Source organism: Pezoporus wallicus, unplaced genomic scaffold, assembly GCF_028554395.1.
Source record: "Pezoporus wallicus isolate ANWC-B61680 ecotype Strahan unplaced genomic scaffold, APGP_CSIRO_Pwel_v1 contig_2908, whole genome shotgun sequence".
Classification (NCBI taxonomy): domain Eukaryota; kingdom Metazoa; phylum Chordata; class Aves; order Psittaciformes; family Psittacidae; genus Pezoporus; species Pezoporus wallicus.
This window is the reverse complement of record NW_026642179.1, coordinates 444,811-471,206: the sequence shown is the minus strand read 5'-3', so window position 1 is coordinate 471,206 and position 26,396 is coordinate 444,811. Positions and strand designations below refer to the sequence as shown.

The 26,396-nt window shown below is 42.6% G+C and overlaps 1 protein-coding gene across 2 annotated transcripts in view; it reads left to right on the top strand.

Moving 5' to 3' along the window:
* Positions 1 to 15,295: 15,295 nt before the first annotated feature.
* PDE3A (phosphodiesterase 3A) overlaps positions 15,296 to 26,396 on the top strand; it is a 256,702-nt gene continuing 245,601 nt past the window's right edge. The window contains exon 1 of one of the 2 annotated variants that reach the window (XM_057427925.1): positions 15,296 to 16,461. In XM_057427925.1, coding sequence (XP_057283908.1) covers positions 15,595 to 16,461 — 867 coding nt within the window. In that variant the 5' untranslated portion in view covers positions 15,296 to 15,594. The remainder of the gene's footprint in view (positions 16,462 to 26,396) is intronic. The other variant, XM_057427926.1, reaches the window with a different exon arrangement.

Sequence of the window (26,396 nt, the reverse complement as noted above, 5' to 3'; positions counted from 1 at the left end):
AACATTTTCAGAATCAAAACTTTTATCTTGGTGGGGGGGAAATTTAGACACTGGATAAAAATTCCTTCCCTTTAATAAAGAAGGTATTAATTTATAAGTAGTCTGATGAAATAATCTCTTGGGGATGTATGCTCCAAATATTGTGCTTAGAAATCTTTTCTTCATGCAAAGTGCAGGATAAATGGATTGTATTTTCTGAAAGTAGTGCTGCTTTGGAGCCTGGAACTCTATTTGTTAATTTTCATAGAGTTTTCCTTTTTGCTTTTGCATATGGAAGAAAAACAAGACCTTGAATATCACCACAGCTGTAATTGTTCTCCAGGAGTATCTATATTTCAGTTCCTAAATAATGTTACCTAAGAAATATTAGCTGGGAACCTATACGGGTGTGTCCTCTTCAGTATACTCCATCATGTGAATCTTTTTTCCTTTTTTTTCTTTTTGTTTGTTTGCTTTCCCTCCCTTTTTTCCACCTCCTGGGACTTCAGTTTAAGTTGATGAAGCACCGTAAATCCCACTTTGTGTTTTAAGACACTAAGCTAGACAAGTAATTTTAGTAAGATAAAGCCAAGCCTGTAACTAAGAGAGAGAAGGAAATAGGAGAAAAAAAGAAAAGAAAAAGGACGCTTGAGAAGTTCTGAGCTTTCTCTCCTGATGCTGGCCTCAGCCATGGAGGAACTGTTAAAGCCCCATAAAGCACACTCTGAGGTAGAACTCATTTTGTCTTTCTTTTGTTCTTTTTACAAGAACAGCCTGCCATAACTCCTGTGTGTTCTGTTCCACTACAGTTTTATCTGCTATCATCTACCAGTTAAAATAACATGGGCCACATCAGCTTACAGTAGGGAGTGGAGGGAAAGGGAAATGGTGATTTGAAATGCAAATTGTAGCCTAGCTTTCTACTAGTTTGTATTAACTGAACCAAGGTCCACACTGTAAGCTTTTTCCACAGTAAACTGGGGTGGAGAGAGTTTCCTCTAAAGAGCTATTTAGAGCTGGACTGTGATCTAGTCACTAAATTGCTGCCTAGAGGAACCTTTGTCTTCCCCCCTCCAAGGCTGTTGGAGGATTTTCAGAAGATTAACCTCCCCAGGATAAAGTTATAATTTGTGAGTATCTCATGGCACGTTCCTGATGAGATGCAATTTTGCTGCTCATGACATAGGATGCTTCAAAGCACTGCAAGGCTCTACAAACCACCCTTGGTTCACGACCCACTGTCTTGTGTTTGTGTGACAGCAGATGTGTACAGTAACGTGCTGTGTCTGTTTCATGAATGTTCCAAATCTGGGTTTAACAATATTTGCTCGGGCACTGAGAAAGTCTGGGAATTTGATCTTGGCATGCATTTGGAGCCAAAAACACAGAGCAGCAAATGGGCATATGAAAGACCTGGCTGAAATTCACTCCTGATATCCCAAGTGTCACTTTGAACATTCTCAGAGATTTTTAGACTCCCAGTAGATTCAGTTGTGCCAGTGTATCTGAATATAATGAGGTGGACCTGTCAGCAGCAAGTCCCAGTCGGCATATTAATCCATTAGCTTAACAAAAGCAATGCTTTAAAATAGTTTTGTCTTTGTATTATAGATTTTTGTGATTTAAACTTTGAATTAACACCTACTGCAGTATCTGTCTTAATAGCCTGTGTCCCATTACACATATCTGTGAGCATGCTTTGGAATGCAAATAGATTACTGTTACTGGAGGGATATTTTAACTACCATCATTCAGTAAAACATGTTCACTAAGTAGGAAACAATGTCTAATTTCTCAGTGCTCTAGCTAAGTTTCCTCAGTTGTTCCATAAGATAACAAAGATATCCAGAGCATGTGTGTACTCTCACATTTTGTTTGCTCAAGTACCATATTGCACTTAAGTGGGGCTTCAATCCACAGTAAACTCTAAAAAGCTTCCATTTTTACATTATGCTTAAAATAAAGGCAATAATATATGGTAGCATATGCCAAATTCAGCCTCCTAAACCAACAGTGACTAGTTAATAGCTTCCTGATCCATCACTGCTGCATGTTTCTTGCTTTGCAGGTAAACTATTCTGTCACTCTTGAGACTGATATATCTTCTTTTTTTTTTTAATCACTTGTGTTCAGATCAGTGTCAGCTGTGTACAAAACTTGTTCGGATTAAGACTTCATTATGAATTAGAAATGACTCAGATTCCTTTTAGAGATTGTCTTAAAACAACTCTGATAGGCTTGGACAATTTTTGATTATGCTTCAGAGCCAGCTGCTGACTGCAGGATGAAATCAAAACTACCTCACAACTCACAGTTTTATTTGTCTTTAGGCTTGAATCCAGTGCACAGTCCGGAGGGGCTGAACTCCCCACTCCAAGGTTTGCTCACCTCTTTTGGACCTGTAGAATAGCAGAGTGCAAAGAAATGGCCTCTGTTGGTCTTTTCTGCCTCCCCAAAACTTTTGATTCTGCTCTTTTTCCTTTTTTTTTTTTTACTTTAAGATAACAACAACAAAGACCTCTCAAAAAGCCCCTAGCCCACTACAACTACTAACAACAGTACTGGTAGACAACCCATTTGTTCATTTGGTTAAATTAAGCCTGTGAACAATGAAAACAAAGGTATTTAAGGTATTGCCTCTCTCATTGACACCTTTGTGTGCCTTCAGCTGCCCTTCTGGGCACCGCAGCCTTGCTGGAGAATATGCAGTTCTCCTGTTGACCACAGCAGCGGCCCTTGGTAAATGCTCAAGTTCTGCAAGGCAGTTCATCAACCTCCTCCTTGAGCAGAGGAAGAATCTCATGGAGAGACAAGTGACATCAGCTTGTAAGGCCATCCTCTAAGCCTTTCTTCAACTGTGCGGAGTGCAGGATAGGCCTGAGAAGTGAAGGGACATATGGATGGGGACATGGTGTTGGATGGACTCCAGACACAGCTCCAGCATCAGATATTCCACAGTCAAGACCCAAGAGGTTGCCCAAATTGGGATAGAAGGGTCTTTCTTCACCCAAAGGCTGGATAGTTACATCATAGAACTTGCACTGTGATAGCTTGGTGATGTTTCATCAGATAAGAATAGAAAATAAAGTTCTCATTTTTCACATCAGAGTGGAAAAGTGTGAATTCTATCAGAACACATACCAACCAAAAATTAACTGAACAGTCTCATTTCTGTGTCTGTCACTACTGTATCATCAGGTATTTTCATTCATTCTGTTATTTTAATCTTACAATACCTCTCTGTATAATTCAGTTGAGATATTCCAGTTTGCATTTGCCCTAATGCTTTCCTTCTTCCTTCAGTCCTCTCTGAAATCAAGCGCTGCAGTCCATGGACATGTTGATAGTTTTGCATGAATTAAGAGGAATTGGAAGTGGCTGACAAAGATTAATCTATTATTATTAAACAGACTGTGTGTCCAAGTTGCTCTTCTGAAAAGAAAATTAAAAGAATGAATTGAATAAAATGTGTTTGAAATCTATGATTTAGAATATATTTTGTTCCTCAATTTACAATACATAATTTTAAGAATCAAGGCTGCTGTCTTGAGGTGGAAATTCTTGCTCTAAATTGTAAGCAGGGCTGCCTCACTGGTATTGCTTAATATGCTGAGAGGAAGTGAAAATGGATGTTTCCAGCACTGGGACAAGCATAAGTCCAAAGCTGCTCATTTAACAGATAGGGGCTAACTTTTATTTAGTTCCTTTTGCCTTAAAAACAAAAATATGAATCATCTTGGTAACAAAATATGAAGATACATGACATAAACATACCTGCTATTTTCTTACATATTTCTTCTGACAAAACCCTAAAATGCTGAAATCTAATTAAGCAAAGAAATGCCACCTAATCTTTTTGAAGCAACGCATTGTATAATGTGTTGCTAGTATATCATATAGGGCTTGTACTCCTTTCATTTGCATGTGCTCCTATTTCACAACCATATTTCCCTTAACACTTCAGCCTTCCCTGTACATTCTGTTTCGCTTTGGACTTGCCTGGTCTGTGGTAATAACCCCAGGCAAAGAGCACAAGGGCGGCCGGCTGCCAGCAGCAGGGGCCTGGCGCTGACTAGGCAAGGATTTGCATGGCACATGCCAGCTCAAACACGGACATTTCCTTTTTCTGTTTTCCTGCCTTTAGGGGCCAGCCAACCAAAGATGAAATTTCTCCATTCCTGGAACATCTGGCTTAGGCTCTCAATGCTCATAATTATCCTCCCATTCCCAGCTCTCTGCAGGTGCAGGGAAGTGCAGGGCAGGTTCTCTGAGAACACAGCTCTACAGTGGATAAGTTAATCTATAAATCTTCAGTAAACACATGCCATATGATTTAACATATATTTATGTTTTTATAATTTATGCAGAGACAGGGTCTCACTGATAAAACGCCCGTTGGAATAATATTACATTATAAGGTTATGAAACCTAGGGCAAAATGTCCAACTCTTAGTAAATGCAGGGCTTTGTATTGCAATAATAATCTGCATGCCAGCATCTTGCACTAACGTATCACGTATGCCTTTACCATCCATCCCTGTAAAACTCATTCACCTTTTACCCTTTCTCTCAACACAAGCTTTCACTTCTCAGGCACTTCTCTTCATCCACTGCTCCTCCCTCACAAGTTGATCGCTTGCTGTCCTCAGCTTGCACAGTAACCCCAGGAAAATCTTCCCATGTGTTCCCTAACAGCTGTTGTACTCCACATTGGGTCTTAGACAGGCTCTGACCTGCGAATGTCGTTGGAGCTGTGACCCATCCCTTGTTCAGCTCAGCACAGCTTGCCTAAGTAGATGGTGAGTAATAGCATTCAATGCCTATTTATCTTTCTGTGCCTCTCTCCATATGGTTCTTATATTAGACCTTGAAACAAATTGAAGGAGTTAGTGTGACTAGGAAATTAATTTCATTAAGCTCCACAAAGTTGATGATAAAAATTCTTGTGTTCTTGTACCGGTTTGAAAGGCTGTGTGAGTCGGTTCAGATTTGAGATGGAAATATGCAGCTTCCTTGATTTTACTGGGATTAAACCCACCTCTACCATGGTGGGTGAGCCTGCAAGCCACTTGAGTATATGTGTGAGTTTCTCAGTTTTCCACTAAAATCATCTCATGACAGGTGTGAGATCTTGCAGCACTAATATCTGTACATGTACATTATACAGTATCTGTAAACATCCTGACACTAAGCAGGAGTACATGATCTTAGAAATGGATGTCACTTGCTCCTTTTGGTGGTGGTAGGGGAGATAGATAGTATTTAAACATATGAAACAGCCTGATATTAAAATGGTAGTGTTTCAATCATCTTAGATTTAATTATATTCTCTTTGTGCTTTCAAGCACTGATTTGTGCTTTTAAGCACTGATTTAACTGATTAAAAATGTCAAGACTTCAGGATTTAGAACAGCATTCTTGAAAGGAGCCTGTAGAGGCTGACGATTCTAACTGTCAGTGTAAGACACAGCTTTCAGTGAGACTTAAATTCAAAACTCAGAAATATTTTACAGATATTCTTGATTTATTTGTTTCTCAGTGAGACACTTGGGACCAAATCCCCAAGAGGGAGCTACAACATGAGGGAAACGCAAAGCTCAAGAGACAGCAAAGAAAAATATCTTGCAGCAGCCTAGTAAAGAAGGACTATACCTGGGAAGAAGAAAAAAGGGGAAAGCAAGCCTCAGCTTCTTGTACCTTCTTCAGGGTTGGCTTATGGATTTTACATTTAAAAGTCACAGAACAAAAGGCACTATCAACTGGGTTTAATTTCCTTTTCTGACTGCAGACCTCTCTCACACCTCCACATATCCTGCCTTAATCACTACTCTGTAGTAAAAGCCATGAGGAGGCCATTAATCCCTTTCCCACACTGACCTGAAATGGGGCAAATTTACAGGAAACAATTAAGGATTTTTTGTTTTGAAAGACAGCATGATTACCTATAAAACACTGACATGTGTACTGTATGCCACCAGAAAAAAAAAAAAAAGAAAAAATTGCCTTAATCATTGATGTGTGGCTAGAAGTCTTTTCTAAGGCAAGAGAAAATAAGAGAGATCTTTCCCCCTTGAGAAGAGGCTCACACAGTCTTGAACCATGTACAGCTCTTGAGCAGGTCAAGGAGAATTTGTAGGGGCATCTTGTTTGTGTAGTTAGTGCTGGTGTCATGAGTTGATGCAGCATACAGCATACACCATACAGCACACAGCACTTGATACCTATTGTGGCTTCCAGACATATGAAAGTTTAGGTGCGCAGCTCTCATAGACAAAGAGGCTGGCAACCCAAAAAAGTAGGCATACTCATGAAGGAGACACCTGTCACCGCTCCACTGGTTGCTTTAGGTATTTTAAATACGTTTTTATCTTTTATTCAATATTTACATTATAAATCTTATCTAAACCAGCCCCCAGAATAGAGGCTGTGCTCCAGGTGTGTCTGCCCCTCAGAGAATATTCCTGCCACAAGGCTGCAGAATCATGCTCGTTTTTTCCCTTTTTACCACAAGTATTTTTTAATTTATATATGCAAAGTGAAACACATTCATCAACAAAGTTTGCAAGATTAACAAAATATTCCTCAGCCAGGAATTTAAGGCACTCTGTTGAAGAATGAGAAGAATTTGCAACCAAGCACTCCACATTTTGTGGTGATTTTGGGAACCTGCTGTATGCGCCTACCACATGCCTCTGCGATCAGTTCCTCAGGCGATACAGGTGGAGGAACTGTGCTTGTGGATCCTGCCAGCATGAATTAGACATGGAGAATTCAGCTCTGCTGACACCGCAAGACTCCTAGACATGCCCCAAAGTAAAACATTAGGCACCTGGTTTAACACTGGGAGCAGAAGACTGTCGGAATAGCTGAAGAATTTTTCCATGCAGGCTCCTTAAGATGAGCAATGGCTTTGAAAATCCCATTAAATACTTACTTGCATCTTCAGATACTTACATAGTTGCAACAATTTTATTCCTGATCAATAACCTGTGTTTCTTGCATGCTATTTCAAGACTCCACATTACATTTTTCCACTCTAAAACCAGCTTCCTAATGTGACTCAGGAAGAGAGTTGTTAGTAAGTCATTAATGACACTGTGACTTTGATTGTTTGCATTACTTGTCAAGGGAGAATTACTTCAGTGAAATGATTTATTTTTTTTTTTTTTGCTGATCAGTAAGACGAATATTCATTTGTAGAATCCCTTTACTCTCAGAGATTTGGCCATTTTGCTTGGAATACACTAACTAAAATTTTTTTTCCAGCCTACGTTTCTGTTTCTCAGCTATTCAAGCAGAAATGCATTTTTGTTTGTCTTACTAGGAAAAGATGCTTTAAAATATCCATCACATTTCTGTGGGTGCCTTGTTAAGAGTGTGCATACACACTTATAAGTCACAAAAACACAAAAAAGGCATAAAACTTAGTATACATACAGAACTGTATTAAAATAATAGCTGTTTGCTAACATTTTGTGTAGTGTGAGCTCTCTGACACAAGACAAAATGGAACTGGCACCAAAGACAGTATGCATGTTAGTAAATACTGTGATTTTTTAGCATCATCTCCTAGGACAGTCACAAAACAGGTTATGTTAGTGAGGCAAGCTGAGCACCAGCATTGAAATTCCTGTTTGATGGACTTGTGCCTTTCTTGTGTCTTATGCAAATTATTTTTAAGCATCTGACAATAAATAAATAAATAAACAATATAAAGAAAACAAATAAAGAGAAATATCAAGAGAATCTTGGTCTTTAGAGGCCAAGCAGCTGGATAGTACAGTGCAAATAAAGCCTACGGGAAGTAGGGCCCCATCTCACAAACGTTTACGTATCCATTTAAATTTGTTAAGTGAGCAGTTTGCGAACGTAAAATCAGGAATACTTAAGAGTACCTGTATATTCATTAAAAAAAAAAAGTACAGTGGAAGAATTAACCTTGCCCTGGCTATCAGAAAACTGACCACCATTTGAAGCATAAAATAAAGAGGGTCCTATTCGATTTGAAACAAACAGCCAGTGTTCTTGTAATTATTGCATTTAAAAGGAGTTAAATAGTTGCCTTCAAAACCAGTACTTCAGGTAGCTTCAAAACTATAACATACAGCATTTCTTCTGTTATTTTTTTACCTGAGCCTACCTGCATGAGAGAGACAATTCTATGGCATAATTATCTAATGTTAGCAAAAATTAGCAAACCAGATTTCTGGGCCTATCATTCTAGTATTAATATTTCCAATTACCATCTGAAAAATTAAAAAACAAAATAAATGCTTGTGATCATGTCACTATATAATATTTCTTTCAAAAATAACAAGACTCTGCTAAAAATACTTGTGTTCTACCTCCCAAAACAAGCAATACTCAGAACAGCACCTTGGAGAGCCAGCTCAGGTGGACAAGGTTTGGTGCATGTCAGTGGGAATGGACCTTTCTCTGCCAAACCCTGTGAGGAGACAGGGTTGTGCTCCAGGCCCTAAAAAGGGAAGTTGAGCGTTTCTGACGGATTTCTGCATACTTTAGTATACCTCATTTTCTTATCACAGTATCACAGTATGTTAGAGATTGGAAGGGACCTCGAAAGATCATCTAGTCCAATCCCCCTGCCGGAGCAGGAACACCTAGATAATGTTACACAGGAATGCGTCCAGGCGGGTTTTGAATGTCTCCAGGGAAGGAGACTCCACAACCTCCCTGGGCAGCCTGTTCCAGTGTTCCGTCACCCTCACTGAGAAGAAGTTTCTTCTCAAGTTTAAGTGGAACCTCTTGTGTTCCAGTTTGTACCCATTACCCCTTGTCCTATCATTGTTTGCCACTGAGTAGAGCCTGGCTCCGTCCTCGTGACACTCCCCCTTTATATATTTATAGACACTTATAAGGTCACCCCTCAGTCTCCTCTTCTCCAAACTATAGAGACCCAGCTCCCTCAGTCTTTCCTCATAAGGGAGATGTTCCACTCCCTTAATCATCTTTGTTGCCCTGCGCTGGACTCTCTCCAGCAGCTCCCTGTCCTTCTTGAACTGAGGGGCCCAGAACTGGACACAATACTCCAGATGGGGTCTCACCAGGGCAGAGTAGAGGGGAAGGAGGACCTCTCTCGACCTACTAACCACCGCCCTTCTAATACACCCCAGGATGCCATTGGCCTTCTTAGCCACAAGGGCACAGTGTTGGCTCATGGTCATCCTGTTGTCCACTAGGACCCCCAGGTCCCTCTCCCCTACACTGCTCTCTAACAGGTCGTTCCCCAACCTATACTGGAACCTGGGGTTATTCTTATAGCTCTACTTGCTCTATGACTTTTTTTCTATATAAAATGCAAACATGCCTTGTTCCAGAACAATATGTTTTTATTTTTTTATATACATAGGCATAAGCACAGGAGATTAATTTTTCTGTAACTAGCATCATGTTCAATGTGGCAGTAAAAGCCCATGCAAAATGCGAATTCTCAGTTGTGGTAAAATATTATCACTCTTTGAAAACTAGTTTTCCTTCATGGGCATCATTGAACGCATTGTACTTTTAATAGCTGTTAAAATCGTGTGTCAATGATGAACATCCTGTGACTACTGTGCAGTTAGAACTAGGTGGAAGTTTGTATTTAAAATAAGGAAGAAATCCCTGAACATATTACCCCAAACTTATAAGCAGCTCCCTGGGGCCAGGTTGCATTACCTTCAATGGGAATGCTCCTAAGCACAATATCCCATACAAGTGTATGAACAAAAGATACTTAGACAAAAAGTAATATACAAAAGCCACAATATATACCCTACAAAAGGGTGCCCCACATTCTTTCCTTCCCCAAATCAGAATTTTACTCTTTCATTATAGCATGACCATTGTAGTCAGCCAAAATTAATACATTCATTTCTGAATAATATTTACATTGAAATATAAAGTCTGTACTTTCTTAATGCCTCTAGTGAAAGTATAATAGATTTTCAAAGACTGAAAAGCTCACTCTTAGATTTCAGCAAAATCTGAATCGCAGCCCACTCTGTACAATGCATTAGTATTGCAATCGTTTTCCTAACATAGTAATTGTAATTCTTTCTAAGAATTTCCACAATGAAAGGCAATGCAAATTTTCATGAACGAATAAATTTGATGAAGGTATTTGTCATCAAATAGATGCTCTCCAATATAGGACTTCATTTTCGTTCATTACATACCTCAGTCATCCTATTATGAAGAAAACCTTGAAAATGTGAATTAAATGAAGCAGATGCAGGGTGGGTGTTCTGAGCATGCCTGCATTCAACCCCAAAATAACTCTATTTACTATTTCCCCTGCTAAAAATGAAATAAAAATTAATCTAATTCATATGGTAAATATGTTTCAATGCTACATTCACTATCAAAATCTTTGACCGGTGAGACGACCCATGATAAAATCTTTTACAATGTAATAATCTGGATGCTTGCTGAGTTGCATGAAAAATTTATGGTTTTCAAAACTTTAAATTGCATTTCATGTGATATGCTTTGTGAAATGTCACTGAAGTCAGAAAAGTAAGCACATTTTTAAGTGTTCCAGTAGATAAACATCTATAAATTTGTCATGCAACCTACTGGTCATCACCTAAAGTTCTGAGAATTTACATGACCTAAACAGGCGATGTGAATTATTCATTAATGTTTGTAAAAAAATTTGAGATGCTAACAGATAAAAGTGTCAATAAAGTCCAGGACATTACCATCACGTAGGGGTTTTAATCACAGTGTATTTCACAATTAGGCAAACTTTATTCAGTGCACTAATACTCAGTGGAATTATAAAAATTGATAAAGAATTATCCTTACAAGTTGACCAAGATTATAAGAATGTGAGAAAAGTCTAATTACAAGAAAGAAAATTTAATTACAAGAAAATTCCAAGAAAATTTAATTACAAGACCAAGAGTGATACAAGTGAAACTGGATGAGCAAGTCCTAGGGACAGCCTCTGTTTTTCCTTCCCCCATGGCACTCTTCAGTATGACATAGTGTGGAATTTACTTGGTTTACTCTACGGCTTCTTTACCCCCAGAAAAGCCTCCTCTCACTTCAGCTTAATCACAGCATTTCTGCACGATCTGGGACTTTCATTTTATTGTACTACTTTTGGGAGGACAGGCCATGTAACCTCTTATGGAATACAGCCCTATACATGTTTATTGTGGTTTCCCAGGCCAGCTGTGGCCCTCTTACTGCAACCGCAAACCAGCAGTGGTATGAGAAAAGACCATAGGAAAGTGTGGACAAACCAAACAAATGGTGATTGTCTGATAGCTGGGTTCTGTATGAGCGGTTCCGTTATGAAATCTTTTCTCCTTTCCTTAACAGTCAGGGGAGCCATTGTTTTTCCCCATTTAGACGGAGAATTGTATATTCTGCATGGATGTATTATGAAAAGCCCCTTGAGTGGATTAGATAAGAGTACAACCTACTGGACAGAGTAATGAATAAAAGGCTTTTAATCTTCTCCAGTAATTTACTATTTAACTTTGGAGAAAAGACAGGTTGCTTTACCTAGAAATGACAGCAGAGCTGGTGACTACTAAGGATGAAGTGATTCTGAGAGACAATTACATCTTGGGGAACAGTCAACTGCCCCAAAACCTCCTTACATATCTCACTCTTTGTTATCTAGCACAAACTGCTTTTTTTTTTCCCCCCAGGTAAATCTATTTTAATATTCCTATTTAGTGAGCTGTTCACCTTTATTTTCTTCCAGACCTTTCTGTGATGGCAACCATTAAACTTCCTGGGTTTGTCCCCTTTGAATTCCCTAAGAAATTTCTACCATTAATATGTAAGGTTGCTCTTCAGATGGAAAACAGAGTGGTATTCCTAGGTTTTCACTACAGTATGATCTTGTGCAAGTAGTGGTTTCCTTGGTGAATGGCTGATATTGTTCCAGCACGGTTATAAAATGACCTTACTATGTGTAATGGTTCCCATGTCTGGGGGGGTTATTATAGATTTCTGTTAATCAAAAAGAGCCTGATTCTGCAAGTGCTGAAAAGCTCACACCCCCAGAACTTCAATGAAGCCTTGAGCTATTCCCTATTTCGAGTCTGCCTTCCCAGAATTTCTCTTCTCTTTACTAGAGGAGGAAGACAGCATTTCAGATTAACTGTTTGTTCAATATACTGTTTAAGAGGTACCTATCATATGTAGACCGCCCAGCCTGGTGGAGCCGTATCCTAAAGAATGAACTAACATCAATACCCACCCCCCTTCTTTTTGTGTCTCTGTGCATAGGAAGACTCCTCAATGGTCAACATTGCCCATTTGTAAAACTTACTTTCTGTTTGGCCCATCACCAACCACATTCTGCCACCTGGCATTGATTTTAATGGAGACGCTGAAATTACATGACTGATGCCTTTTTATTAAAGATCTTCACAACTTAGATGCTTGAAACACCCCTACATAATCAGTAGATGAATAAGAGAAATTATGTTGCTTAATTCAGAAACATGAAGAAGTAATTTTATCATCTCCCACGTGGTAGAGAGCACAGAAAAGATCAGCTTCCCATGTACTGCTCAGTATAAAACCTCAGTGCCCGAAGGAACTGGTAAGAGTCTGAGTCGTGTTTCTAGGAAATCTAGAGATTATCACATTTGTGCTAGTTTTTGAGGTTGCTTTTGTGAGCCTTGACTTCCATTGTATTATCTAAAAGCTAACTGATATGAGAAACAAGCTACCAGGAAAAACAAACCAAAGTTTGACTTTCTTCTGCAAACTTCAGTGCAGAAAGTAGCAGGTGTCTGGCGGAGGTCTAGTCCATTTCATGTGAGACTGGAAGGATGCCTTCTACGGCTTAGAGTTGCCAGCTTCAGGCAAGCTCAGCCACTGATGACTTGAGCCATGATCCTCAGTGAAGCCTAACATCTATAAACCCCAGTCTGCCAGCTGGGCTCATGGTAACCTCAGAGATCCAGGCAGGCAGAGTTCAGAAATATGTTTCAATCATTTAATTTGTTGGAAACACTGTCAAGCCCCCCTCCCCTCCTATTAGGATCAATCGATTATTCTAACAGCTATTGCAAAGAATACAAGTTTTTTTTTAGTCTAGAATCTGTCCAACAACAACAAAAAAAAATCCCGCTGCTTTTAATCTAAAGTGAATAATTCATGTTTTATCTTAAGGTATTAAAAGAATATAGACCACTGTCTGCTTTGATCTCTGTAAACAACACATACTCAAAGAGGGTGTGCAGCAAAAAATAAAGGTAGGGAGTATTTATTCCTCTCGTTCTGCTTCTTTTTACAACTGTATTTAAAGTGTCAATGTTGCTGATATTGGTAGATCTAATTGTAAAGTAATGAAGTGGAGATAAATCAAGATGTGAGTATTACTTGGTAGGAAGGATTAGGTTAAAGGTCTGATCCATCTGAATTGCAACTGTTGCACATGTCATCATCTAGTATTGCAATATCAATTTATTTGCACTCTGTTTTGATGCATCTAGACTTAAAAATATCCAAGAGATGCATCTTCTTTATAAAAAGCCAAAAAGGAGTTAGGAGTCATGTGATTATTACTATCTGGGCCCTGATTCTGCCTCTGGGATGTTGATGTTTGGGGGAGATGGAACCCAGCTATGTTTTTCTAGGTTTGTATGACAACCTGCTGATTGCTGTCTCACCAGAACAAACTGTAAACCTTTCCAGCTGTTCTTAATCTGGACCCTTAACCTTTAAAAAACCCCAAAGGCTTTCCATTCCTGAGAGCCAAACTGCGAACAATATCTAGGTTGTTTTCAAACCAAGCTTCAAACATAAAAATGACTAATAAATCCATATTCCATAATAGGCTGGAAAACTATTATTGAAGAACATACTCAGTTTTTATGACCCGTTTCTAGTAAAAACCCCCAAAACACTAATGCTACCATTTCAGATACTCAGATCTGGATGACAGGCATAATATCCAGACAGCTACACCAATAAATACATAAACGCTATAAATCTGTCTCAAATTAGTGATTTGTGGGTGTGCAAGGGCAGAGGGAGAGAAGGCTGGGAAATTCTGATTTCTAATCTGTCTGCTACCTGACTCTTAATGCTCTGTAACTTCACAGCTGGTGATCGTATTTTTCTGTGGTTTGTATTATTATGTGATAAATGTATTATTCCATGCCCTTCGGTGGGATTTGGGGGTTTAAAAATAAGGCCCTGGGCTTGCATATGGGCTTTTTTAGTCTGCACCTGATTCCACTCATGCAAAGAGCACTTTTCAGCAGCCCAGAGGCCGGGGGCTTCCCGCTGCACAGGGCAGCTCCCCGGCAGAGGAGTCTTCCCTCTGGCGAGAAGGCGAGGCAGGTTTAGAGGAAGGAAACAGTTTTGGGGGTTTGGATGGAGCCACCGCCCACAAATCCGTAATGCTTCACAGGACCGTAGCCCGTGGCTTCGGGATTCCAGTTCGGGCTTCCCCTTAAAACATCAGAAATAGTAATAATCATTCCCAAGCATCCATCTTTTTGACTTTTTTACGACCTCATAATTGCCCCCTCCCTGACAGCCGGATTTATGCCTCGGCCTCCAGCGCCCGGTGGCAGGGAGCTCCGCCGCCCGGGTGACACCGCCGGGTCTTGCGGGACGGACGGGGCAGCCCTTCTGCTGCGGACCCTCCTCCGCCGGTGCAAAACTTTCCTAAGAGCCGGTCCGGCTGTTTGGAAGTGGCAGCCCCTCGCTTCCTCGTTGCCTCAAACACTCCCCCCCCCACCCCAACCTCCCCCCTCCCCCCTGCTCTTTTTCGGGTTGTTGCTCTGTCAGTGTTTGGGTTTGCTTCTGGGCTTTCGGCAGCCTCCTCTCCCGGCTGGGGGGAGCTCTCATCACCCGATTTTCCCGTGCAAAACTCAAAGACTGTCCCAGGAGTGTTCAGGAGGGAAGCGCTTTCCTTCTCCCTCTTCCTCTTTTGCTCTTCCCCTTTTCCTAAGCAGCCTCCCTCCAAGTCCCTCCCGCGGATCTCTCTCTCTCGCCCTCCCGGCAGAACTTCGCAACTTCTGCCCTCGGCTGCGCTCGCTTTTTATTAGAGATCTATTTTCCTGGGGTATTTTTGGGGGGAAATCATTCCTTCATCCCTGTGGTCCGTAACGACCGAGAGGCTCCTTCCCTGCGTCCACGGGGGGCGAACGGGACAACCGCGGGAAGCAGAGACCCTCCGGCGGTCAGCGCCGCTACCTCCTCCCCCGGCTCTGCCGGGAGCGCCGGTCAGGGAAATGATGGCCTAGAAATTAAGCAGCACTTCCGAGGTAGTACAGCTACCTTTCTCCCAGTCCCCCTTTCTTACACTGTGTAGAATTTCTCTGTACTTTAAGAACATAGCGATTAACGTACAGACACCCCAGCTGAGCCCAGCGTGGTCGCGGAGGAGGCGACGCGCTCCCCCAGCCTTTCATGCGCTGCGCTGGGCTCTGGGGAGAAGGCGAGCCGGGGGCGAGCTCCGCAGGAAATGCCGGTGCTGCGGCGGGGAGTGCCCCCGGCCAGCAGCCCCCCCGCCCTCCCGACGCTGACCGCCGTCCAGGGGGTCTTTCCGGGCCCCTGCCCGCCTGGCAGTAAGCCCCGAGGCGGGCGCCCGCCCTGCCGGGGGTGCGCTGGAGGCCCGTCGGGGCCATGGCCGGCGACGAGGCGCGCAGGTCGGGCTGCAGCGGGCGCTGCTCGCCAACGGGGCGGCAGGCCGGCACCCCGCGGGGCGGCGGCGGGGCGGTGGAGTGGGGGGGGGCGGCCGCTGGGTTTGCGCTGTCGCCGCCGCCGCCAAGGGAGACCTGGCGCCGCCGGAAACTTTCCTCGGCGCTGTGCGCCGGCTCCCTCGCCGTGCTGCTGGCCCTGGTGGTGAGGCTGGTGCGGGGAGAGCGCGGCCGGGAGCTGGCGGCGGAGGGCGGCGCGGGGCCGCGGGGCTGGGGCTGGGTGCCCCCCGGCGCCGTGCCCCTGGGCCTGGCCGGCGCCTTCTTCGGCGCGGGCCGGTACCTAGTGCGGGGCGGCGTGAGGGCGCGGACGGCGGCGCTGCTGCTGGTCGCCTGCTGTGGGGGGGAAGCGGTGGCGCAGACGGCGCTGGCGGCGGGGGAGGATCACTTGCTCTCCCTCGCCGCCACGGGGGTGGTGCTGAGCTGCCTGGCCGCTGTGACATGGCTGGTGCTGAAGCTGAGGCAGGGCGTCCTCATGCTCGCCGTGACTAGCGTGGCCAGGACCACGTCCCTCGTCGCCTTGGAGAGGGTCCCGGCGTCCTGGCGGCCTTACCTTGCCTACCTGCTGGGGCTGCTGGGCATCCTCCTAGCCGGCTACGCTGACCGGCTCTGGCCCCCGCGACGGGCTGCCCCGCTGGCGGAGCCTCCCGCCGCCCCCCCGGTCGCGGACGAAGCCCCTGTGCTCAGGAGGAGGCGGCGGTCCAGTTCCATGATCTCCCCCGAGATGTCGGGCGGCGGCGGCAGCAGCAGCAAGACCCACCGGCGGACATCGCTGCCCTGCATCCCCCGGGAGCAGGTAGGGCAGGAGCCGGGGGGACGCGACAGGTTCAAACTTTGCTGGAGGCGGGGTGGCTGGAGGGGTCCCGGCGGCGGCGCGTGGAGCTCTATTCTCCGGCCGCTCCCCGCTGGAAGGGCCGAGCACGGTGCGGGCTCTACGCGATGCCCCTCTGCGTGGAGAGCCCCGGGCTGCCGCCCCAGGCCGGGCCGGGCCTGGGCTAGGGTCATGGGGGGAGCGGGGCTCTCGGGCCCCAGCCTGACTCGCCCCGACTGCGGGCGATGGGGAAAGGAGCTCGGGGTTTTCTTGTCTTTTGCAGCCATCACCGGCGCTTGCTTCTCTTAAGCCTGGCAGAGGGTTGAGGCAGATGGTACCCTCTGCACGCTCGGAGATGGTGGGAGCCTGGCCTCGGCACAGCCCTCAGGTGTTCCAGCTTCACTTACGAACCTTGCTTTTCCAAACCTTTATTTTCTTAGCTTAGCCCTGTTAAACTTTCCTTAAGCTTTAAAGGGGGATGTGCGTGTGTGAGCTGAGCAGCCTGTCCTCGGTGGAAGAGGTTCCTTCTCAGGGTGATGGCATGTCATCCGAGGCTGTCCCGCACAGCACTGGTCTCATCTTTGCACTTTGCCTCCCTGGGGCTGTTCCCTGCACCTGTGATCAATAACAGGTCCCGCTCTGCTGCGGTTGTGGTAACTGGTACGAGGCACGTGCTATTTCTTTCAGCTTTGTTTCCTTTAAGAGTTAGTGATTTGAATGGATCAGTGAGAACTTACTCTGTTAGCAGCAATGCATTCTCTTAAATGCATACCTCAAAATAAAAAGGAAAAAGAAAGAAACACACACTATTATCTCAGCTCCACAGCTGTGTCTGTGTAGAGTCCTGCCATGGACACGACGAGGTCAGCTCAGTTCTGCACTCAAAGCTTTTTCTTGTGTTTTAATTGAGGTTTAAGATTGCCACACAGAAGAACCGTTTGGTGGGTTGAGTGTAACTGAGCATACTGAAAGTCAGCGCAACCCTTGCTGAGCAGTGGAAAAGGAAACCTGGGGGAAAATAAATGGCAAATGGTGTTAAGCTTTCTTTTTCAATTAGTATTGAAAATTACTCTGTGCACTGTGGTCAGCTGAAGAGTGTTGCCATACACCAAAGGTTTTCTTTCAGGTTGCTTGCTGGATAAGCAGCTAAGTGTTTTCAAAGTGATGGCATCTAACCATATGGTGTGGGAGGCTAGTTTGTTTCTGGAAATGGTTTGATTACATCCCTTTGTGGTTGGTTGTGACATTTTCTAGAAAAGGGCCTGACAACCTTCTATACTTGAGGCTTATTTTAAAATAACTGTACTTATTTATTTAACATTTTTGTTTAGGTAAAACAAATATTTACCACAGTGTCCAGGCAAATACGGTGTAAAAAAGTAGAAAGCTGACCCAGTTCTGACTTTAATAGGAGCAGAGAAAAGGGTGTAAGGATAATTTGTAAATACAGTATCTAAGGCAAGATATTAAAATTGTTTATACTTCATTGATGACACTAGGTATTGCTGGTGAGTTCTTATAATAATCATTTGTAAGGTGTTAAGCGTATTTCCACTCACTCTCACACTTCAAATAAAAGCAGCTTTTTAATTAACATCTCTAAATGTAATCATTCAGAGACAGGGCTCACTGGTTTGTGAACATGTCCTTTTCTTTTGGAGGGGATTCAGATCATCTGCATGATGATTACAAGAGTGTTAAACTGGTGATGGATAACAAGGTAGATTCCGCCCCCCCAGTGGTACATGACTTGGGGAGGGTGGTTAGCTTTGCCCCGAGCGATTCCTATTTCCAAGCTGCTTGGAGGGAGCTGGTGACAGTTCAGCTTACCCGCTGCAGGATTTTGGCAAATTTCTCTTTCTTTTGTTCTCACTCACTATTAATCAATATCAAGGTCTGGTATTGCTTGCATCACTGTGTGATTAGAAATGGATGACTACTTTCGAGTTTGGGGAGACTTTTTGTCTTTATTTTTTTTTTAGCACAATGTGTCTCTGTGTATGTGACCTTTCCTCCCTAAAAGCTGTCCTCTAAAACAAATGTTTGATAGAAAAATGGAAAAGCTGAAACAAAGCTCTGTAAGGACCCTGAAGAAACGCTGAGAGAAGTAGGACTCTCCTAGAGCAAAGTTTTTGTTTATAGCAAAAATCGGCTCCCCATAGACTTAAAGAAACCATAGGTAAATGTTTCTCTTTTGGACAGTTTTTAAATATAACATGTTAAAAATAGAGATGAGGGCTTTATAAACAAAACTAGGCCTTCCCTCCCCACGTTTTTTCTAAGAAAACATGCTCTGAATGTTTCTGATCTGAAAGATAGCTTGTTAATATATCTGGCTACTTTATTGCTTTGAAATACGCGTTTTCTTTTGGTGAGTAACAGTAGGTGAAGTTTTTGTTTCCCATTGCCTGCTGTGTAATCTTTCCTATTGCTGACCATTTCATCAAGCTTTTCTTTTTCCAGAATACGTTTCCCTCATTTGACTGTTTGTATTGATATGAGAATCTACAGAAGTCAGAATTTCTGAATTTATTTAGTCACACACATCTCAATTATAATCTGAATTTTTCCCTGCTAGAATACAGAATTGAATCTATGTGGCCTTGTACTATAAGGGACAGTACCAGGATTTGCAAACTAACATGATGGATAAAGGTATTAACATATCTAAAATTGAAAGTATATTTCTGTTTAAGCTGCTGGTAGGAGTAGCTGGAAATGTTTATGGCATGAATTACTCCTTCTGTAGAAATGTCTAATCTTAGTTGCTTATCAGTTCCAAAATAATTTAAAAAGTAAACATGTTTCATTAAAAAAGCCACCATCCAAATTAAAAACACACCAAGATTTAATCTGCTTTTGTTGCTAAAAGTGTTCTTAAGTAGGTTTTTATTTAATTCTATTTTTCTGTAGTTGATTTTTGTATCTGTTCTCTCTCTTTTTCAACTTTGTTGTGTGTGTAGATGTCTTTGAGAAATGTGTGCTTTGCAACAGCCTCCTCCTGCTCCCAGCTGAGTGTTGTCTCCCCGTGATTTCATCAATGCTGGCTGAGGATGCTCAGCTCCTCGAGGGCTTGCTCACCCAGATTTGAAAGAGGCTGCAGAGAGAAATTGTGAATGGATGGATAAGACAGTGAATGAATGAACAAATTTTTTTGTTTGTTTTTTGTTTTTTTTTTTTTTTTTCTTTGAGAAATGCATAAGTACTGCCAGCATAATGGCTTTTGGAGTTTCTTCATCATGTTTTTGCAAACATAATAGTTTTCCCTAAAAGTGTGGAGAGGATGTTGGGAGGGCAGGGCAGAAATGTGCTCTGCGGTGTTTCCCATTAAAATATTGTATGGCTTGTGTGTTCTGGAGCCTGGATCTCTGATCTGTCTGTGTTAATCCTAACAAGCAACAGTCCAAAGGGATGATTTTGCCTTGGTGGGTAAAATACTCCACAGGGTGTAATAGCTGGACAATTCTAAACCATGCCAAAGGCTCCCAGTTTTGCTGTAAAGCCTTGCTTGTTTGTTTTTTTTTGGGGGGGAATGGGAAGCTTGCAGCTAACTTGGATTTATTACAAGTGTATGTTAACTGAACTAGAGCAGCTGCTGCAAGCAGTTCAATCTACTTTGACTTTTCAGATCTTTTTCCTTAGTCTAAATAAAGTCTGTCACAGGTATAGCATCCATCAGGGTTTAAAGTACTTCCTAGTCCCCACCCCACCCAGTGGGTGACAAAAAGCTCATTTGAGAAGGCAGTGGTGAGGTGCTGAGTCTTGCCCTGCTAAAAAGCCCCGATCCATGCAGGGGTAGCACCAGGATTGAGGCATTTCTCCTGCAGCTCTGATGTCTCCAGCCCCAGGCCAGCAGCTCCATGAACAAACCCGTGTCTGCGTCCTGTGGCTCCAGGGGCAGAGACATTTTCTACACATTTTCCTTTCTTCTTTCTCTGCTCTTCTCCCCTTCTGAGTGGTTGGAGAAGCAGAAAGCTGTTTGCCTCACTGAGGGACATCTGAGGGTCTGTCACTTAACCACTTCATTGGTTTGAGGCTTGGTAGCTGTTTTGTGCTGCTGCATCTTTCCCTGCCTGTTTCTGCTTTAGAAAAGTTACTTTTCCAGATAAGTAACTCTGGTGCCAGACTCCTCTGACTTCCTCCAGCAGCAGCAGCAGGTTTTTTGCTCAATTTGACCATTTTTTTGTGGTTTTCTGGATGGTGACTGCCTGTTCCCAGTCTGTAGCCTGGGAAAGTTGTGAGCCAGGACTGTCGTTATCGCTGGCTGTCTGCAGAGTTGAGAAGACAATACTGTAACAGTTCACATGGTCAAAGATATCTCTTTAGTGATAAGATCTAAGAAATGGAAGAGAAAAAGAAATGTATTTGTTGTTGGGCTTGGTGTTAGGGTTTTTTGTTTGTTTGTTTGTTTTTTTTCCAAGGGAAAATTAAGGCTTTATCTATTCTTCTCATTGTTTGACAGTGAGAACTTTGTAACTGCCAGGAATACGTTGCTTCCCTCCCTTTCCTGGTTCTTTATCGTTCTGCCCTAAAGAAATGACAGATGCACCCTTACATTATAACCAGTTTTTAATGCTACGTATCCTATCTTCTGGCCTGAAAACAGGAGAGATCAGAGCGTGGCATACAGAGATTTCAAATTCTGGCGAGGAGAAGGCAGATTAAATCTAGATATTTTACTTCATGTATGTCAAAGTTATGTCTTCTATTAGACACGTGGCTTTATATGCCATATACCTCCTTTTGCTAATAAGCTTTATTGAGCTGTAACTGCTCTGATAAGATTTACTGGCATTACCATTTAGGTCACTAGAAACCAAGCAATACAGAGGAGTTATGTCATCTGGTGACTTGCTGAAACACAACTGTGTAAAATATTTAAGTAAGGCTCCAGGAAAAATCACCCAGGGATTCCAGACGTAATACTTTATTTTCTTTTGCATGGCTTCATTTATGCAAACCCGCTCTACTTAGATTTTTTTTTCTTCCTTTTTTTCTTTCAGCCTCACAAAAATGTAAAAATTGCTGCTGAGGCGATTGGTTTAGAATCTATTTTTGTCAATTGGTTAAATTAAGAAATGAACATTATGGCATATTGGCAAAAAAAGAGTAAACTACAGTAGTGACTTTCTGCTCTTTCTGCCTGAAGTGTGAAAATGCAAAGCCGGGGAACTGAAAGAAATCCTGTGTATGCTGGGTTGTCATGTTAATTAAATAAACAGCCAGAACAGTGACCCTGTGTATGAAATGTGTTCTGAGAAGCTTGTTGGGGGTTGCAGGGGAAAAACAGTGACACATGATGTTTTGGATGTTAACTGTGACATTTGTCTGAATTTGACCTAATCTACTGTTAGTGTGCTTACGTTCCAGCTCTTTTTTTGGAAGAGACTGAGACATAGCTGTATTTTGCAGATTGAAGGAATATTGCTTGGGCTTTTTTCTTTAAAAAGTAATATAAAAAAAAAAAATTAACCCCAGCCTGGAAGTGGAATGAATGCTGGGTTCTGGTACCTGCAAACTGCAGGGCTCAAAATGGGAGTGAGCTGCCTGCATCCTAACTGCTTAGAGCATAAAAAGAACACTCCTGCAATTAAAGCTCTGGGCTAGTCACTGTGATTTACTTCGGCAATCTAATGGGAGATGTACAGTTTTTAACATACCACTTGATGGATAAGGAAACAAATGTAAAGATTCAAATAACAAAGTGGAAGTCGGGTTTTACCTTCTTTGCGCGCGGTTTTTCATCTCTGGTTGGTTTTGAAAAAGTTTCTCGTATTACCAAACCCTTTCCTCAAAGTCTCTTCTGTGTTAGTTAAACTATCGCTCAGAAATAAACGCCTCCATTTGGACTCTGTATTTTTTTCAGTTGTGTGGGCTTTTTGGCTGTTTTTTTTTGGGGGGGGGGGGGTGGGGGGGCAGGCGATTGCATTTTTTATGCAGATGTTCAGTTGTTGTTTGGTTTTTGGGTGCTTTTTTTAAAAAAAAAAATTATTTGAACTGGGCTTGCCCTAAGACTTGCTGCAAGTACAGTGGTAGCATCAGGAGTTCTCTCATCAGGGTAACGATTTGATAAATAGCAAAAATAATTCAAAAAAACCCCAAACACTTAAATGTGATTTCTGGCCAAGTTTTAATTCGTGGGGAATATGTTTCTTCTTTCTAAGATGTCTTTGGAGATTAAATGAGTTGTGAGGGGAAGAATTGCTGTACCTCTTTGCCAAGCTTTTACTTTTCTATTTTGCTTTTTAAATGAAGAGTTTGAGCTGCTTTCCTTTTCCCTCTCCGTGGGTTCACGCAGTTGCTACAAGCCAATCATTAGCATTATTCTCGTTATTCTGGTGCAGCGGTGCTGGGCATGGGGGGTGTGTGTGTGTGTGTGTGTGTGTGTGTGTGTGTGTGTGTGTGTGTGTGTGTGTGTCCCGTCCCTCGGAGCCAGGGCAGTGCTGAGGGAGCGCAGCAGGGGGGCCGCGGCCGGCGCTGGCGGGGCCGGCCCCCTAGAGGGCACGAGAGCCCCAATCTGCGCCTTCCCAGCCTCCTGCCAAACCGGTCACTGACTTAAATCTGTCCGTGGTACTTAGCTGGGCCTGCATCGGGGATGGGGTTTGTGCGTGTTTTGTGGTTTTTTATTTGGTTGGTTGATTTGTTTTTTTTTTATTTTCTATTGTGGGTTGTGTGTTGTTTGGTTTTTTTTTGTTGTTTTTGTTTTGTTTTGTTTTGTTTTCTTGTTTGTTTTGGTTTTTTTTTACCATTTTCCACTGCAATGGTCAAATGTTTTGCCTTAGTGGAATGGCTGGGGAAGCGCAATGAGGTACGGGTAAAGCAACAAACCTGCTGCAAAAGGTGGTTGTAATTCGTTCGTCTGGGCTCTTTGGATGTACTAACAAACAAATCATGGAATGATTTTGGTTGGAAGGGACTTTACAGATCATCTAGTTCCAACCCCCTTCCCACAGGCAGGGACGCCTTCCACTAGATCAAGTTGCTTAAAGACCCATTCAGCCTGGCCTTGAACACTTCTAGGGATGAGGCAGCCACAACTTCTCTGGGCAACCTGTTCCAGTGCCTCACCACCCTTCATAGTAAAGAATTTTTTCCTAATATCTAATCTAAATCTACCCTCTTCCCGCTTAAAGCCATCCCCCCTTGTCCTGTCTCTACATGCCCTTGTAAAAAGTCCCCCTCCAGATTTCTTGCAGGCCCCGTTTAGCTAGTGGGAGACTGCTGTAAGATCTCCCTGCAACCTCCTCAGGCTGAATAATTGGAAGAGGAACAGTGGAAGGTTTTGGCCTTTGAAAAGCCAGTTATGGGCATCATTGGAGATTGTGGTCCAAAGAAGCAGCTGCCTCTGTATCTGTCAAGAGTCCAGAAAAATAGGCTAAATCACCATTGCTTTATCTGTTGTGGCACCTCATGGCTCTATTCACACATACAACTATCAATAAATAAAATGGGAAATACCACATGAAGAGTTCAACAGCAGAATATGCTGATGAGATAAATGGTCCTTCATCACTGTTGAACCTAGAAGGCAGCTGGATGGTTTCCTAATGCCACCCGAAGGGTTGCCAAATGAAAGTTACAATATACAGTACAGGAAAAATACTGGTTATAAGACTTTGGCTGGTGAAATTCCATTGTTAATTTTGGAACCTGTCAGGAAAATAACTCTTAGCTGGCACTGCTGGTCACCAAAAAAGTCCATGTGTGTGAAGGATTATAGTGAAATTAGACTAGTAAATTCCCAGTATAGAGTGCTGTATTGAGTTTTGGTCAGCCACAATGGATGGTTGGGGCCCACAGATGGCCCAAATCTCTGATCATTATCTAAGAAGAGACTAGACGGATATGTAAAAATCGAACTAACTGAGGAGTACTGAATAGGTACTTCTGTAAAAATTGAAGAATAGAAGGGTGTTTGGAAAAAAGATACCACCCCCCCAAAAAAAAAAAAAACAAACCAAAAAGACACCAAAAAGAACCCCAAACCTAAAACCACAAAACCAAACCCCCAAGTACCACCCCCCACCTCCCCTCCAAACACCAGTGTTCTAAACTGCTAGGAAAAGTCTGGATGTGTGAGATAAAAATACATGCTGATCATGGAACATGTGTCTCATGAGGTATAAGTGAAGCTATTCCTAAGTCCTTAGAAATTTGTATTTATTGAAGTTTAGAGATTCCTTATGCCAAGCAAGGCAGTGATTAGAAAGTCTGAACTCTACCTACCCTGAGTAGCATCCTTACAACTGATGCTTGAATAAATTTGGCAATAAGCATGTTTGTGAAATGAATTCCAGAGGGGGAAAGAATTGAGCTTTTGGATGCCGAAGGTTAACTGTTGTTTGAATTATTGCACTCCCAGCAAGTTGCTGATACTTTACCAGCATCTCTGTGCATGAGTGGCAGCCACAGCACCAGCGATAACCTAAGCTGTTCCTTACTTAGAGTATAGATACTTCTGTTAGTCTTGCTCTTAATTATTTGCTATACAGTTTTAAATAAACCAATGTATGTTTGTGTTTAGTATCATGAAGGATACATAGGCAGAACATATTAATGTTCTGTTACCGGTGTTACATAAAAATACTGATCCTTAGCAAAAATGTATACCCTGAATTTACCTTAAAATGAGAATGTGGGGTTGCTGAAGAGGCCATAGTGGTTGGCTGTCTGCCCTGTGCTGGCAATGAAGCCACCCTTGGGAGCACTTACATTTGCTCCCAGTTGTGTCTGCTTAGCAGTGGGTGAAGACAGTTGGAAAGAGTGATGCATGGCTTGAGAAACTATGTCCCAGCAATTTTTTTCTCCACTTCTATGAGCAGTAATCTAGATATGCTTGCCCAAGCTTTTTGTTGTCTGCAGAGTAAAACTTGTGAAACCTTGTCTATGTTCGTGCAACCTTGTCTATGTCCACACATTAAGTCTCAACTGAAATGACAGCTGTAGAAAAGTGCAGATCTCTGTGCAAAAGTGTATATTAAAAAAGGCTCCACATGCTTGTCTTACATGCTGTCCACCCTTGCCGCTTAATGCCATTTGAAGTGCTTTTATGATGAGATTAATTCTTTCCTCCCTTCTCTTTCTTTCCTCCCTTCTCCTTCCTTGTTTTTCTTATTGTAGCCTGTTTGAGTTCACCAGCTAAGTTATCTAATTTGGGTTTCCTTGCAGTGTTGCAAGGAAAAGCAAATGATGCTTCATTTCCACCAGATACCCACACTCCCCAGTGCAGACAGGGCTATTTCTATGCCGGTAATACTGAAATCTTTCCTCTGATACTCCCTTGGTGAGTGGCAAAAATATGTTGGATGCTGGTAGAGTTCTCAGGTGCGTTTCTCTTTTACTAGCGATGCTAACCACAGGTTACTCTTGACTAGGTCTGATCACTGTATGTTGATAAGGAGCTTAAGTATGTTTGGATGCATTTATAATTGCAAGATAATTGATAATATGCAGCTGGAGTTTTAGTTTGAGTCTGTTAGTGGGGTTGCTAAAGGAACACTTGTGCTAAGACACAGCTCTGCTTCTTACTCTTGTGAGACAACTTAAAATTTCTATTGTACAACTCAAGGATTGTTAAAAATGCACTTTTTTTTTTTCTTTTTTTTTTTTTGTAATGATTACTGATCATCTCCTTCCTGTCTCCTCTGACTTCAGTGGGAGCTGTAGTGCTCACTCCTCCCAGGGTAACAGGCTGATCCTTTCAGTTCCATCCTTAGTCCAGGAGAAGGGTGTGTTCCCGTGTTCCTATACGCAAATCTGCAGAGAGCTGCTTTCTTTCTCTTTTTTATTTTTTTTCTTTAAACAGATTACCATTTTCTTTCCTATTTTAAAGTAATTCAAAGCTGATGTTGGTTGTGATGCTTGAAATGTCACCTGAGACCTTGCAGCACGCTTTTATAGATGTGCGTATACACACACAT